The 13,977-nt window shown below is 44.6% G+C and overlaps 1 protein-coding gene across 1 annotated transcript in view; it reads left to right on the forward strand.

Moving 5' to 3' along the window:
* PKHD1 (PKHD1 ciliary IPT domain containing fibrocystin/polyductin) overlaps window positions 1-13,977 on the forward strand; it is a 579,560-nt gene that overhangs the window by 8,747 nt on the left and 556,836 nt on the right. Inside the window, exons 7-12 of the mRNA XM_045294754.1 lie at window positions 4,393-4,450; window positions 9,407-9,485; window positions 11,194-11,268; window positions 13,102-13,166; window positions 13,643-13,682; window positions 13,906-13,958. Coding sequence (XP_045150689.1) covers window positions 4,393-4,450; window positions 9,407-9,485; window positions 11,194-11,268; window positions 13,102-13,166; window positions 13,643-13,682; window positions 13,906-13,958 — 370 coding nt within the window. The remainder of the gene's footprint in view (window positions 1-4,392; window positions 4,451-9,406; window positions 9,486-11,193; window positions 11,269-13,101; window positions 13,167-13,642; window positions 13,683-13,905; window positions 13,959-13,977) is intronic.

Consider the following 13,977-nt stretch of genomic DNA (forward strand, 5'->3'; position numbering starts at 1 on the left):
CACCCTGACTGGGCTTTGGGTCTACACTCCACACGCCCCCTTATTCACATTGATAGGATTTTTTGTTTGGGGTCTTTGATGACTGATACTTGATCGCATCGACACCTCATGATCACAGAGGCTGGTGTGCTTCTTCCATGTGGGTTTTGTTGCTTCCAAGCTAGATGGTTTCTTGTTTGTCTTCAAGCCTTTAAGACCCCAGATGCTATATCTTTTGGTCGCTGGGCACCATCAGCTTTCTTCACCACATTTGCTTATGCACCTGTTTTGACTTCAGAGATTTTGTCAGGAAGGTGAGCATCACGGACTGTCAGGTTAATAGACCAAAGTGTTCTTGTGTTCAGTGAGTACGTGAGTCGAGGCCCAATGTCCATCCGCTACCTTAATACACAACATATAAATATATGAACATAGATCTTATCTTGAAATTTAGAATGTTTCCTCAATTCACATTGAACCACTTCTTCCTCAGTCAAAGAGAACCTTGTTTTCCGGGATGAGGCTGAGAGAGAGAGAGAGAGAGAGAGAGAGAGAGAGAGAGAGAGAGAGAGAGAATATCATCTCTTCTGATTAGAACCCATATCAGCAGTCCTCTGCTGTCTCCGAGACAGAAGGGAGATAACTAAACCTGCTCCGTAAGCACCGTGCTGAGTTGGGTTTTGACGTTCCTTTCACCCCCAGTCACTAGTTTTTTCCTACTTAGGACAAGATGGGTCAGGAGAGAAAGAGGGGAGCGAAAGAAACCCTGCCTACAATGGTTCAGCTAGCCTGGTGACTTGATGAGAAATCACCAGGGGATGCGGTTCATGAGAGGCATTCCAAGCTAAAGAAAACCCAGCATGTCCTTTTGTTTGGGGACTGGCACTGGGGGAGCCAGGAGTATAAAAATTCATTACACCTTGCCAGCCCGTTCCAAAGGCTGGCCGCTGGCCCTGCCCCAGCAGGTGGGGACTCTTCACAGAAGGCCTGTCGCCCAGCCGGAGGCTGTGGCTCTCTCATTCGATCTGCCTCTGCTCCTCTCCCCACCTTGATGCTGCTGACCTTCCGATAGCTCAGCAATCAGCAGGCAGGAAGCACAATTTGGAAGCTTATTAATTTTTCACTCTGCCCTGTCTCGGGCTTGGTGGGCGGTCAGGGGCCCATGTCTCTCAGAAGTGCACCATTTTATGCTGTGTTGGCTCAGAGAGACCCTCAAGTGGAGCCCTTTTTGAAGTTCAGCCCTGAGCCTGCTCCACCACCCTGAGGGCTTGGGAACGTCTAACAAAGGTGTCACTGTGTGCCCCACAAACTTCCAGTAAAAGGGTTTCCGCTTTCCTGAGTGGTACGTCTTATTTTACAAGTTGGAAATTAGGGGGTGGAGTTGGGGGTATGTTTTCTTTGGTTTAGACTACGTTCATTTGTTTGCCTTGGTTCCCAACACCCATGAGATGGGGGAATAGCCACTGATCTACTTCAAGAGGCTCTGATGATCAAGTTCTATTGGCAATGACATCGATAGGAAAGCCCTTCCCAGCAGGAGACAAAGGCCCCGCGTGGGGGGTGATGAGGAGGATGGGGAGTTGTATATTTGGCAGGTATGGGTGGAACTGTATTAACCCGGATCTTCTGGTGAGATCCAAGCCAGCCCCCAATCACTGAGGTCACATTACACTTAGGTTGACCCCTTGGATGCACATATTTCCGTGAACTATTTTTCTAGCCCTTTCCCTGAAAAGGTGGGGAACACTAATCTTGACAGCAGACCGACTGTTCAGCTATGTGGATCAATACTTAAAACCTAAACTCGCCAAGCCACCATCAGCTCTGCTAAAAAGTCTTGGTTTTAGATGTCTGATTAGGGTTGGTGATTAACAACAGAGTCATTGTTCGGTTGTAGTCTCTCCGGGAAGGTAGACTCCTGGGTGGTAGAAGCAGACCAAGGAAAACAATCGGCTGTAATTTATTTCACGAAGCGCTGGAGACGATTGGGGTGGAGGCCTAAGTGTCGTCAAGAGGTTAGGAGCGGTGGTGGTGAAAGCCAGAGACGAGACGTTGAGTCATTGGCTTTTGGGTCAAACCTTGGCCTGGGTCGTCCACCCTGATGTCCTTTCCTTCCTACTGCCCCCCAGCACCATCTCCCGAGAGTTGTGTGTTTCTTGTTGTTGCTAGTTGCTGTGGAGTGGGGACCACAGCGCATGGTGACCCAGGCACAGGGAAGCTATAGCTTGCTCAGTCATATACCATTCCCATGATTGGTTGCAGGTCAGATTATTGTGATCCATCACATTTTCATGGATTGATTTTGGAAGAAGTCATTCGGCTTTTCTTTCGGTTCCATCTTAATATGGAAGTTCTACTGAAACCTCTGCCTCGTGGGCAGATGGATGGGTGGATACTAGGGATACAATTCTGTTGCTCTGGATCAAATTAAGCTGCTAGGAATCAAATTCCAGTATCCCACATGAAAGGTGAGCATTCTATCAATGCCGAATCATAGATTCACACAAATTCTGATGGGCGAGATGCAGTTCCTCAGACTTCACATTCTCTTCTCTGCGTCCAGGAAGCATACCAACATTCGAGATGGAACAATTTACGAATTTGAAGATCTTCGGGCTCAACTGCGTCTCGAATTGTCCCTGCCATTATAGAGTTTATGGAGCTTTGTGGAGATGGTGCCCATGGGGACAAGGGACATTGCAAGAGAACTTGGAGTGCTGTGGCCAGGCACTTACAAGCTCCAACCTCTCCCAGTGTCATTTTCCTCCTTAAACTTTTATATATATATATATTAAAATACATACATATATGTATTTTTTTTCTTCCCTGAATCTTGAACTATTTGAATCATTTTCCTGCCAATGGGCACATTCCAGTCTCCCAATAAGCACTTCCCTTGTGTAGCTATCCAACTTTCCAGTTTTCATAGGCTCCAAACACCTATCTAGATGCTGGTTGATAATTGTTTAAGTTGAACTATGCTTTGTTTGTTTCTCATTGAGGCTCTTATATTCCACAAATAAAAGGAAAGAAAGAAGGAAAGAAAGCAAGAAAAGACTAGATGTGTTCGTCTGGGAAGACTAGAGAAACAAATTCACAGCCACTCATGTGTATAAGAAAGAGCTGTATCTACAAGAGCAATTGAGTATCGAGAAACCATCCAATCCCAGTCCAGATCAAGTCCATAAGTCTGATATTAGCCCATATATCCGATACCAATATATAAAGTCCTCTTCAGACTCACAAAACACATGCAATGATGCCGCAGGAAAATCATAGGCCAGTGGGTGCAAAGTCTTGTGGATCCAGTGGCGGTAGAGGCATCTCAGTGCTGGCAGGGGTCTCCACGTGGCTTTGCTGGCTCCAGAGGCCTGGCTCTATCAGCCTCTCTCCATGTGTCTTCTCCACAGGGGTGTCTGTCAGGGAGTGAGCATGCGTCCGACCTCTGCATCCTGCCTCCAGTGAGCTATTTATCTCCTTAGTGCCTCCAAATAAGGTCATCAAGCTACGGCCTGATTGACAGACTAGACTCCACCCCTTCACTCTGAATCCTCAAATTGACACTGGATTAAGGAGCTTCCACACCAGAGAAAGGGCACAGCCTTGAGAGCCCTCCAGACCCCTTCCTCGCCAGATCTAAACCCTGGCCTGCATGGCGACAAAAGGAGGAGAAGTAAAACTGAAACAGACTTCAGGGGCTAAAAAGAAAAAGAAAAGATTTGTTTACTGCATTACTTGGGAACTGTTGGGGATCTATTTGGCTGGAGGTTTTACCATCGTCCTTCGCTGACCACACATCATAGAGGAGCACGGCAGGTGCCAGCTTTCTCCGTAAGGGCATTGCTACCACAATGGAGCACACTGGTTGTCCAGCCAATTATAATGGAACCATCTTGGAGACATCAAAGGGCTCTTCATATAGATCCTGAGCTAATATTAAAAAAAAAAGAATTAAGTTGCAATCCTTCCAATTACATTAAGCAAATTCTTGTTTGGCAAAACAAAAGTTACAAAACTCGAAGGCTCAAAGGAATTGAGTTTCAAAACGGAATTTAAAAGTTGGTCTTCTGAAGCATGGTGGACTATTTTCCCTTTTGGTCAATGTGTTCCTGGCAGATGGGCAGGCAGAAATAGGCTAGCCAAGGTTTAGGGCCATATGGTTCAGGCTAAAGAGCTGTATGGCCTTGATTAAATTCCCTCTGGCTCCTCTGGAGAAGAGATCTAATCATATCTGTCATCTCAGCTTCCTAGATATACAATGAGGATAAAAGAAATCGATGTGAAGGTAATTTGGAGAAACGTAACTACCTATTATCCTAGACTAACGCCTTATGAGAAATGACTTGCACTTCGTGTGTTTGTGGTTGCTAGGGTCTAATGAAATATTCACTTGTGATCATGTTTTCTAAACAGTTTTCCAAGGCACAGACACCCGTTATTTATCAAGTTAACCCATCAAGTGGAGTTCCAGGTAAGAGAGTTTCTGTTCAAACAGAAATAATTATGAATCCTTTGGCTGCAATTTTTCGCTGACGCTTCTACCCAAGAAGATGGTCTTTGTAAGAAGGCGTCTTCAGCTCATCCTGGGTGGTTGTTTTGAAAATCGGTGTCAACCGCTGGTTTATTTTCTCCTGGGTTGGTTTCACCACTAAGCCCTCCTTCTTGAATCTCACTGAGAGCAAAGACAAAGACCAGCAAAATCAAAGCAGGCGATGCAGGAGCATGCAGGAAACAGAAGCCATCATGGCTCTTAAACTTACCAATCATTTATGTCATGTTAAATTTCACCCAATGCTCACTCTATTCGAAGCCCTTGATAAGCATTGTCTTGTTAGGGTATCACAAAATCCTAACAATAGGAGAACTCTTTTAATTGTACCCATTTCCAAGTTAAGGAATCACAGTACCAAGAGCTTAGGTAATTTGGCTAAAATCAAGCATAGTGGCATAGCTGAGATTTAAACCCACTCAGAATTCAGTGTACACATACACACTATTTTGTCCTGTGCTGCGCCCTGTTGGATACTGCTTAAGAAATCTTGAACTCTGATTCTCATCTGGGGAATTTATTTCTGAGTCAGAAAGCGCACCGATATGTAGAGGCCAGGCAGGCAGAAGAGAAGGAGATCGAGCAAGCTGAGGAATGTAGATAAAAGGAGAAGGAATTGCAAGTAAGAGACAGATTTTGGAACTCAGTAGCAAATACAGCCAGGATTGTGTAATTTGCTGTCTGATTCTTTGCAATCTCCTACTTCTAGTTCATTTGTTCAGACGGGTTTTCACAATGGCCTAAAGGGGTGAAAACAACATGCACAGTGCTTATATATTGTTGTGCCTAAATGCATAACATGATCTTTTTAGAAGGCTTAACTGGTCAAGAATGTCCACAGGAATAACTAAGTGATTGAAACTCCCACCCCCTTTTGTGTGTGGACACAGAAGCAGGTTATATATTTGTGCTTGCGTTATCTTTTGAAGGATGGAAATTGATAGACCCCTAACCAATTGCCATTGAGTCCATTCCAACTCATAATGACCCTGAACTTGGCTCTGACGCTATACACCTTACAAGAACACACAGCCTCCTCCTTCTCCCAAGGGGCAGATGGGGGGTTTGAACTGACAACCTTATTAGTAGAAGTCCAACATTTAACCTGACAATGCCACCAGGGCTCCTATGAAGGGATGTGAACTAAGAATGATCTTATTGGTGTGGGCTGTTTACAAACCTATTCCTCTCTATTCGTCTGACTAATGAAGACACGATAATGCTTATTGAAAGAAAATGTGGTGTGTGAAAGTCTCAGGCTGTAGTTGGTAGACAGCAGAAGTCTTGTTAGGGTGAGGGATGAGGATGGAGCCAGCCTCCAGAGGTAGGAAATGGCCTAGCAGGCGACACCCAGATCTGTCAAGCCCGTTTCTCCCATCAAGTCTGGGTTCCGCACACTGCCTCCTCCACCTTCGTGGGGAACGATTGGTGTTGGGCCTCCTTTGGAGTGGTCCCTCCGGGCAGGATCCACACAGCTGCATCTTTGCAATCATTTTCCAGACGATTACTTTCATTTCATTTGGGAAGCCTGCCCAGAGTTAGCAGCCAGGAAGATGGGGGAGGTGTTGGGGAGAGGGGAAGAGATGGTGTTTTCTGAGCAGCGGCATGTCTATATGTGGTTAACAGTCTCATACTGTAACGCAGAATCCCTTGGCACCACGATGTGGCTCAGGCATTTAGTCAGTCTCTGTTGGGGAGTCTTTGTTTAAAAAGAAAGCCAGAACTCACAGGCACTCCTGATTTCTGCAATCTGTTAATAGTCGTTTAAACTGTGCCCACCAAAGCAAGAATTCTCCCCACCCCCAAAGCTGGAAAGTTGATTCTTAAGTTCTCCTAAAATAAAGAGAGCTCTTCTGCCCGTTGTTAGCCAAGTGCCAGAGAATGCCAGAGTCAGGCTTTCGACGACTCTGGGACTTTCATTTAAGCCATTCGGTTCCCTCCCTTTCTCCTTAGCCTCCTGGAAAATGGTTGCACGAGTACTTGGAAGGCCCCACTGTTTCAGTGACTTCCAAAGGCGTCCAGGGACTGTAGATGAGCAGCCCTTGTTAGTAAGGAAACAAGCCCCGTGTGAAAAGATATAGACTTTGTTGGTAAAGTTTTTTGGTTTTTTTTTTGAGTTCTTAATTGTCAATGAAAAGAATTCAATATCCTCTGAGTTCAGACCTCATGAGTCCCACATGCACCCATATTCCTTCCATGTTCGAGGTCTGACCTCATTGACCTACACTTCCCTCATCCTGACGCCTTGGTTGGGTGCTGCAGACAAGTGGTTACATCCTTTAGTTATTTGGAATGCAGGTAGTTTCACGTGGTGACGTTGTGTGGTGAACTTTGGCTGCATCACACAGCTATGGTGTATGCGCTTAGAACACTCGCCCCCTGCAGTCCTATGCAAGTGAGTGTCGATGCTTGCCAAATGTGAAAAAGATCAGGCCGTACAGCATCTTGTGTCTCATTGTCATCGAATCAGGTGAGGTTCACAGGGACCCTGAGTAGGGCTTCTAAGGCTGTAATATTAATGGGACAGAGAGTCTCGTCTTTCTCCTGAGGAGCTGCTGGTGGGTTTGAATCATTGGCATTGTGGTGAACAGCCCAAGGCCTACCCTCCACGGCTACCAGGGTGCCTGCAGTATTTTGGTAAGGGATCCCAATTGCTATGAGTCATGAGACTAGTAGGCTGTACATCTTGCTGGCTGGGGATTTCAGTTGACTGCATCTTCATTCTTGTTTCCTCAAAAGAGGGAATATTACAAAGAGTCTCACTACCCAATGGAAATCCCTCAAGTCACAGAGAGCATGCACGGAGAGTAGAAGGCACACACAAACTGTTTGTGGAGCCCTGATTGACCCTGTACTTGAACATGAGTCTAGCGCAGTACACTATTTTGAATAAATGATATGTGTCAATTGCCAACCCTCTCATGTGCAACTTTGTTGTTATTTTGTGTCCTTCCTCCAAAAAACACCTCTAACCACCCTGCCATTGAGTCTATACTAACTCATGGCAGCCCTCAGGATACGGTAGCAGAGGGTTTCTGAGACTATCAACCTTTTGGGGAGTAAAAGCCTCATCTTCCTCCTTTGGAGCAGCTGGCTATTTTGAACCATTGACCCCTATGTTGAACAACCCAACCCTTAACCACCACAACACCAGGGCTCCTCCTTTCTTACTTAGGTCTTGTTTATTTGGGCCTTCTATGACACTTCTGGCATTTTGAAATCTGGAGACAAATATAGTTTTATTCCATGCCAAAAAGTTGGTTCTGACCTATGTAGTGAGATAGGTAGAATGCAGCATCACCTGGCCTGCGCCACCCTCAGTCGTTCCCGTGTTTCAGTCCATTGTTCCTGTCCCTGTGTCCATCTATCTTGGTGAGAGCCTTCTTCTTTTTCACTGCACCTCCTCTTCACCAAGCACCGTGTCCTTCTGCAGGCAGCACTGGTCTCTCTGGATAGCAAGTCCCAGTGGCTGAGACAAGTCTCACTGCCTTTGCTTCTAGGGAGCATTTTGACTGCAATTCTTCCAGGTAGATTTGTTCTTTTGGCAGTTCATGGTACTTTCAATATTCCTCTTCAGCACCACAGTTCAAATGTACAAGTTCCTCTTTGGCCTTCCTTATTCGATGTCCAACTTTCACAGGCATATGAAGCATTTGAAAATACCATGACTTGGGTCAGGTACACCTTCATTCTCAAAGTAACATCCTTCCTTTACAAGACTTCCTACAGTGAAACGTGCCTTTTGATCTCTTGGCTGCTGCTCCCCTGAGCATTCGCTGATGGTGGATCTGAGCAAGACAAGCTCCTTGACAACTTCAATCTTTTCTCCCTTTATCATGATGTCACCTATTGGTCCAGTTGTGAGGATTGTGGTCTCTACATTGAGTTGCAATCCATACGGAAGGCCTCAATCCTTGATCTTCATCAGCAAGGGCTTCAAGTCCTCCTCATTGTCAGCCAGCAAGGCTGTGCCGTCTGCAAGTCACAGTTGTTAATAAGCCTTCCTCCGATCCTGATCCACTCTCTGCTTCATAAAATCCAATTTCTGTGATGATTTGCTCAGTATACAGTTTGAATAAATGGGGTGACACGATACAACCCCGATGCACGTGTTTCCTGATTTTAAATCATGCAGGATGTTCTGGTTTTGTTCATACAACTGCTCTCGATCCACATACAGTTTCCACGTGAGCCAATGAAGTGTTCTGGAAACATATGTAGGATCTCTGAATACCCATCCAGGTCACATGGCATAGCTCTCTTTATCTCCATGCCAGCAAGTGTCTAGAGAAAAGTCCCATCAAGCTAAGAGCAGCCGCCCAAGCCATGTCGTTCCTAATCTATTGAGTGAATGTTTACGTAGAGCCCAGAGCAAGGGCCAGGGCAGTGTGTGGCAATCAGCCCGCCCTCCTGAAAACCTTGCATGTTGTGGGGCTGTGAGGAAGAGCCATCAGTCCTCGTGTGCTCCACATACAAGGGAACTTCCAAAAGTACATAGAAAAAAATCGTTACCTTTTAATTCCATTTTCCACGGATTTTTGAAGTGCCCTTGTGTAGAAAGCCCATGAAGGGAACACGTCAGCGATCACGATGACGGGGTGTCCAGCCAGACACTGGTTGCATTTAAGGTTTCCGGGAGTGAGCGTTGACTCAATGGCAGCCATCTTTGTGATGGAAAAATAGCCACGTTAGCCTTTCTCATGGCTAATAGTTATCACGGGATCATACCATTGTACAATTTATTTTTAAAGTATTAATCTGGGTTATGACCAGGTGGGCCACATTGGGTAGGAGTTTTCAAGAAAACAATTCAGCTTCAGTTATACATTTCGAATTTGAGCCAAGTCCATTAACCGTTTAAATATATTCGTCAAACAGGAAATATGATCCATGTGCATGGCTGGATTATCACTGGAAGAGTGGAAACCTTTGATTTTGATGCTGAATACATTGATAGGTAAGTTCGTCTTTTATTTCTGCTTGGAGGGGGTTGTAAATCTCCCGGATTGCTCCCCACGTGGCATCCCTGATAGCAATACATTGTAAGCAGTTGGCACCGAATTATTTTCCTCCATGCGGTTTCTGGTCGCTGGTGAGCTGGGCTTCAGCTAACTTTGCCAATGCAATCATGCCTGGTCGATTAAATTGGTCCAGTTAGTTACTGGCCACCAGTCACTCGGCTCAGTGTGAATTGTATTATAATTGCCCCTGTGGATTTTCTTTTTCCTTTCTTTACCCTCCTCTGGATATCCAGGTTACAGTACGTTCTGTCTAAAACGAAGCCTAAAGACCAAATGTCCACTTTGCCTTCCTTGTTTGGTTGTCACCAGTTTGTGCATTTAGAAATTCTATTAGTGTGACCAGGGGAAATAGTGGAAGCAGGCACAGTATGCCGTGGAGTTTTTAAAGTTTTCTGGAAATGAATTGGATGTCAAATGGCTTTTCTCCACTGGAGACTTAAGGGAAAAGTGGTGCTATTAAATCATTCATACTCGGGAAAGAGAAGGAAAAAAAGGGGCAGTGTTGTGGCTGTGGCCCTTCTGGAAAGCTCTATTAGTCAATATATGAAGCTGTGATTGTTTGATGTATGAAACAAGTATGGTGAGAATTTCTAAGGTAAGGGGGCAATCCTATTATATGACTGGCTGAGTAGATTCTATGCACTGACTCTAATGTCCCCCACAATCCTAGAAGGGATAGGGGCACCTTTCTGATTCTGCCTTAGTTGAAGAATGAGGTGATTACTTTTAAGTAATTACTTTTAAGTGATTACTTTTAAGACCTACATTTCTGGTCAGATACTTTAAGTAGAGGTCAGCTTGTCTTGAAGGAACTTACTTTTCCTGCAGGGACAGAAGCCCTAAGAGCTTTCTTGACACTATGCCATGTTCACCACTTAGACCCATTTCAGCGTGGGTCTGCAGTGCAGCCTTTGAAAGAGAAATAAAGCCATAAGCACCATAGTTGTGCTGGGTAGATTCAGTAGAGCAGTGTGAGGTCTTTAAAGATTTTCCAGGACACAGGGAATCCAAGGCGGATGATCCCTTCAGGACAAGTGGTGAGAGTGGTGATCCCGGGAGGGTGGAGGGAAGGCAGGGTAGAAAGGGGAACCAATTACAAGGATCTACATATAACCTCCTCCCTGGGGGATGGACAACAGAAAAGTGGGTGAAGGGAGAGGTCAGACAGGGTAACTTATGACAAAATTATAATAATTTATAAATTATCAAGGGTTCATGAGGGAGGGGGACGGGGGAGGGAGGGGAGAAAATGCAGAACTGATGCTGGGGGCTTAAGTGGGGAGGAAATGTTTTGAGAATGACGAGGGCAATGAATGTATGGATGTGCTTTACACAGTTGATGTGTGTATGGATTGTGATAAGAGCTGTGTGAGCCCCTAATAAAATGGTTAAAAAGAAAAAAGGATTTTCCAGGAAGGAGGACCTTTTCTGCTGCTGTGCCCAAGTGCAGACTGTACATCCCTGCTCTCAGGCTGAACAGTTGACTCAAGGTTTCCTTGAGGAAGTTTTCTGCCACATGCAATAATGACTGTAGACATCAGGAGGAGGAGGAGGTTCATAATTCCTCCCCCGAGTTCTGACAGGGATAGGTGCTGGGAATCGTGCACTATTGCCTTGTGTCTCTCTTTTCTACTTTTCACACAGCCCGTTGACCTTGGAAGCTCAAAGAGACCAGTGGTTCACTCCTTGCTCTCTGGTAAACAGGCAGACAGCAAGTTGGTGAGTGCTTATCTTTTCTTTCCAACAAATAGGCTTTTAGGTCCACACACACATAAAAACAAACAAACAAACAAACAAACAAACAAACAAACAAACAAACCCCACTCAGAGTGATCCTGGAGGATAGGTTAGAACTGCCCCTGTGCGTTTCTGAGACTTGTACTCTTCTGGGGTGAGAAGGCTCATCTTTCTCCAGGGGAGACTTGGTGGTTTCGAACTGCTGACCTTATGACTAGCCACCCGATACATAATGACCACGACACTGGGGCTCCTGAACACACATAGATGCCTATTTATTTATAAGTAAAAATAATCCATAATTTATTTGATATATCTCAAAACTTTCTGGATATGTTCAAGGATTGCTTCAAAATGCAAATTGAAGTGGACTCTAAGCATGCAAATTGAAGTTGACATTGAAAACAATAGCTATACTTATTGTTTACTATTATTTTTCTAACAGGAGCCCTAGTGGTGGAGCAGTTATGGGTTTGGCTGCAATCTTCATGGTAGGCAGTTCAAAGCCACCAGCAGCTCCAAGGTAGAAAGACTGGGCTTTCTACTCCCTGGGCTTTCTACTCCCATAAACTGTTACTGTCTTGGGAACCTGTAGGGGTCGCTATGAGTCAGCATTGACTAGATGGCAGTGAGTTTGTTTTTATTAGCCTTCTATAAGCCAAGTCCTGCTCTAAGGCTTTACGTTTAAATTATCTAGTAGCCTTGCAGATACATTTGCTTATGGCACAGAGAGGATAAGTAATTTGCCCACCATCTCACAGCGACTGAGTGGCAGAGCTGGGATTTGAACTCTGGCAGCCTCATCACTATAAACATGAGCTATAGGACCCCTGGTGGCACAGTGGGCTGCCTGTTGGGCTGTTGCAGCAAAGCCAGCAGTTTGAAATCACCAGTCACACCTTAGAGAACGGCGAGGTTTGCCACTCCAGTGAAGAGTTACTGACTTGGAAACCCACAGGGCGGTTCTACTCTGTCCTATAGGGTCACTATGAGTTGGCTTCGACTGCCTGGCAGGGAGTTAGAGTGAGGGTGGGTGTAGAATTGAATATCTATTCTTAAGTACCCACACATTCACCGTTCTGATAGCCAACATTTTTCTGGACTTTCACTTAGCTCTGGATTCAACTAGGGGGATTCATCTTTCCTCAAGACTCATGTGAGACTTACCTGGCGGGCTGGTCGGAGTGCTAACCAACCTCAAGGGCAGTCGTTGGAACCCTCCAGCTGCACAGTGGGAGAAAGATGAGCCTTTCTACTCCCATAATGGTTACCATCTCGGAAACCCACAGGGGCAGATCTGTCTTGTTGACTAGGGTCAATTAGTGGCAGGGAGTTTTTGCTGTTGTTTATGAGAATTATACTCTATGGCTTAGCTTTGAGGACTAGGGTTTAGTAGTGTCACATTCTATAATGTGGTTTCATTAATTGACTTGCTCAGAATTTTCCCTTTTTTGGATTTGCACTTGCTAACAGTCCCCCCTCACCATTCCTCTCCCTATGTTTTAGATGTGCTTTTGGTTGTGCATATAAGATTTTGGGAAAAGAGAACTGGTTGGAAGGAAGAATAAGTTATATTTTATCTCTCGTATTGTGTGTCCGCTTGGTAGTCTATGTACCAGTGATGAAACTAGTTGTTATTTCCCTAAGTATTTCTTCCAATGAGCCCCATTTTACCTTATGAAGCTACAAAATTTTTCTGATTGATTTGTTGTCTTTTGTTCTTTTACTTGACTTTACCATCATAGCCGAAGAGTCTAAATGTCTGGGATGTGCTGCTGGGTGATTCTTATATCCACTTTTGCATTCTTTTCATAGTTATTCTGTGCAGGAGGACCATGGCCTTGGGACCCTCCAGTGCCGCGTGGAAGGCAGCTATATCGGTCTGTTGGATAAATGACATTCTTTTTTAATTCATGTCCATTTTTTTTCACTGCAAAGTCAGGAATTGAGACCTGTGAAGGTGTTGATAATAATTAACATTGGGAATAATTAACAGTATGGGAAGCAGCTTATATATAAACTAATTTAATCCTCCACCACAAGCCTGTGAGGTAGATGGAATTATTTTCATTTTCCAGGTGAGGAAATTGAAATAAGTAACTGTTGCAACAGGATTAAAATCCAGCTCAGTCTCACTCCAAGCTTAAACTCTTATCTGCTCTATTCTCTCACATTTGTCTTTCTATTGCTGCCAGTCAGTGGGACGCATGGTGCGAAGCAAGTGAGGGGTTGCTATGGGACATGGGTAGGGAATTACAGTGAGAGAGGCTGACTCGAGGAGCCCTTGGGTTAATGGGAACAATAGCCTGTTCGAAGACATTCATGCAGCCCTCTCCCCTGCTTCTTTTTGTTACAGGTTCCCAGAATGTTAGCTTCTCCATATTTAATAAAGGAAAGTAAGTAATTGGGAGTAGGAACATCTGTCTTCACACGACATTGTCATCTTTCTTATCTCGATTTCTTTCCTTAGCCTTTAATTTAAATGAAATTTTCAAATGTAAACACAAGAATAGTAAAATGAACTTCATGTATCTACTTGACTTCTTTTATTTGACTGAATATTATTGTGTTCTCATGATGCATCCTCAGATATGATGCAAATTTTTCAATGTGACTAAGGTACATGGTTTTAGAAGTGACCTCTTATGAAATATCATACTATTATCAATGTAGTACTGTTACATGGGTCTC

The sequence above is a fragment of the Echinops telfairi genome, unplaced genomic scaffold (assembly GCF_000313985.2).
Source record: "Echinops telfairi isolate 266 unplaced genomic scaffold, ASM31398v2 ScPeMD7_3533;HRSCAF=4204_1, whole genome shotgun sequence".
Classification (NCBI taxonomy): domain Eukaryota; kingdom Metazoa; phylum Chordata; class Mammalia; order Afrosoricida; family Tenrecidae; genus Echinops; species Echinops telfairi.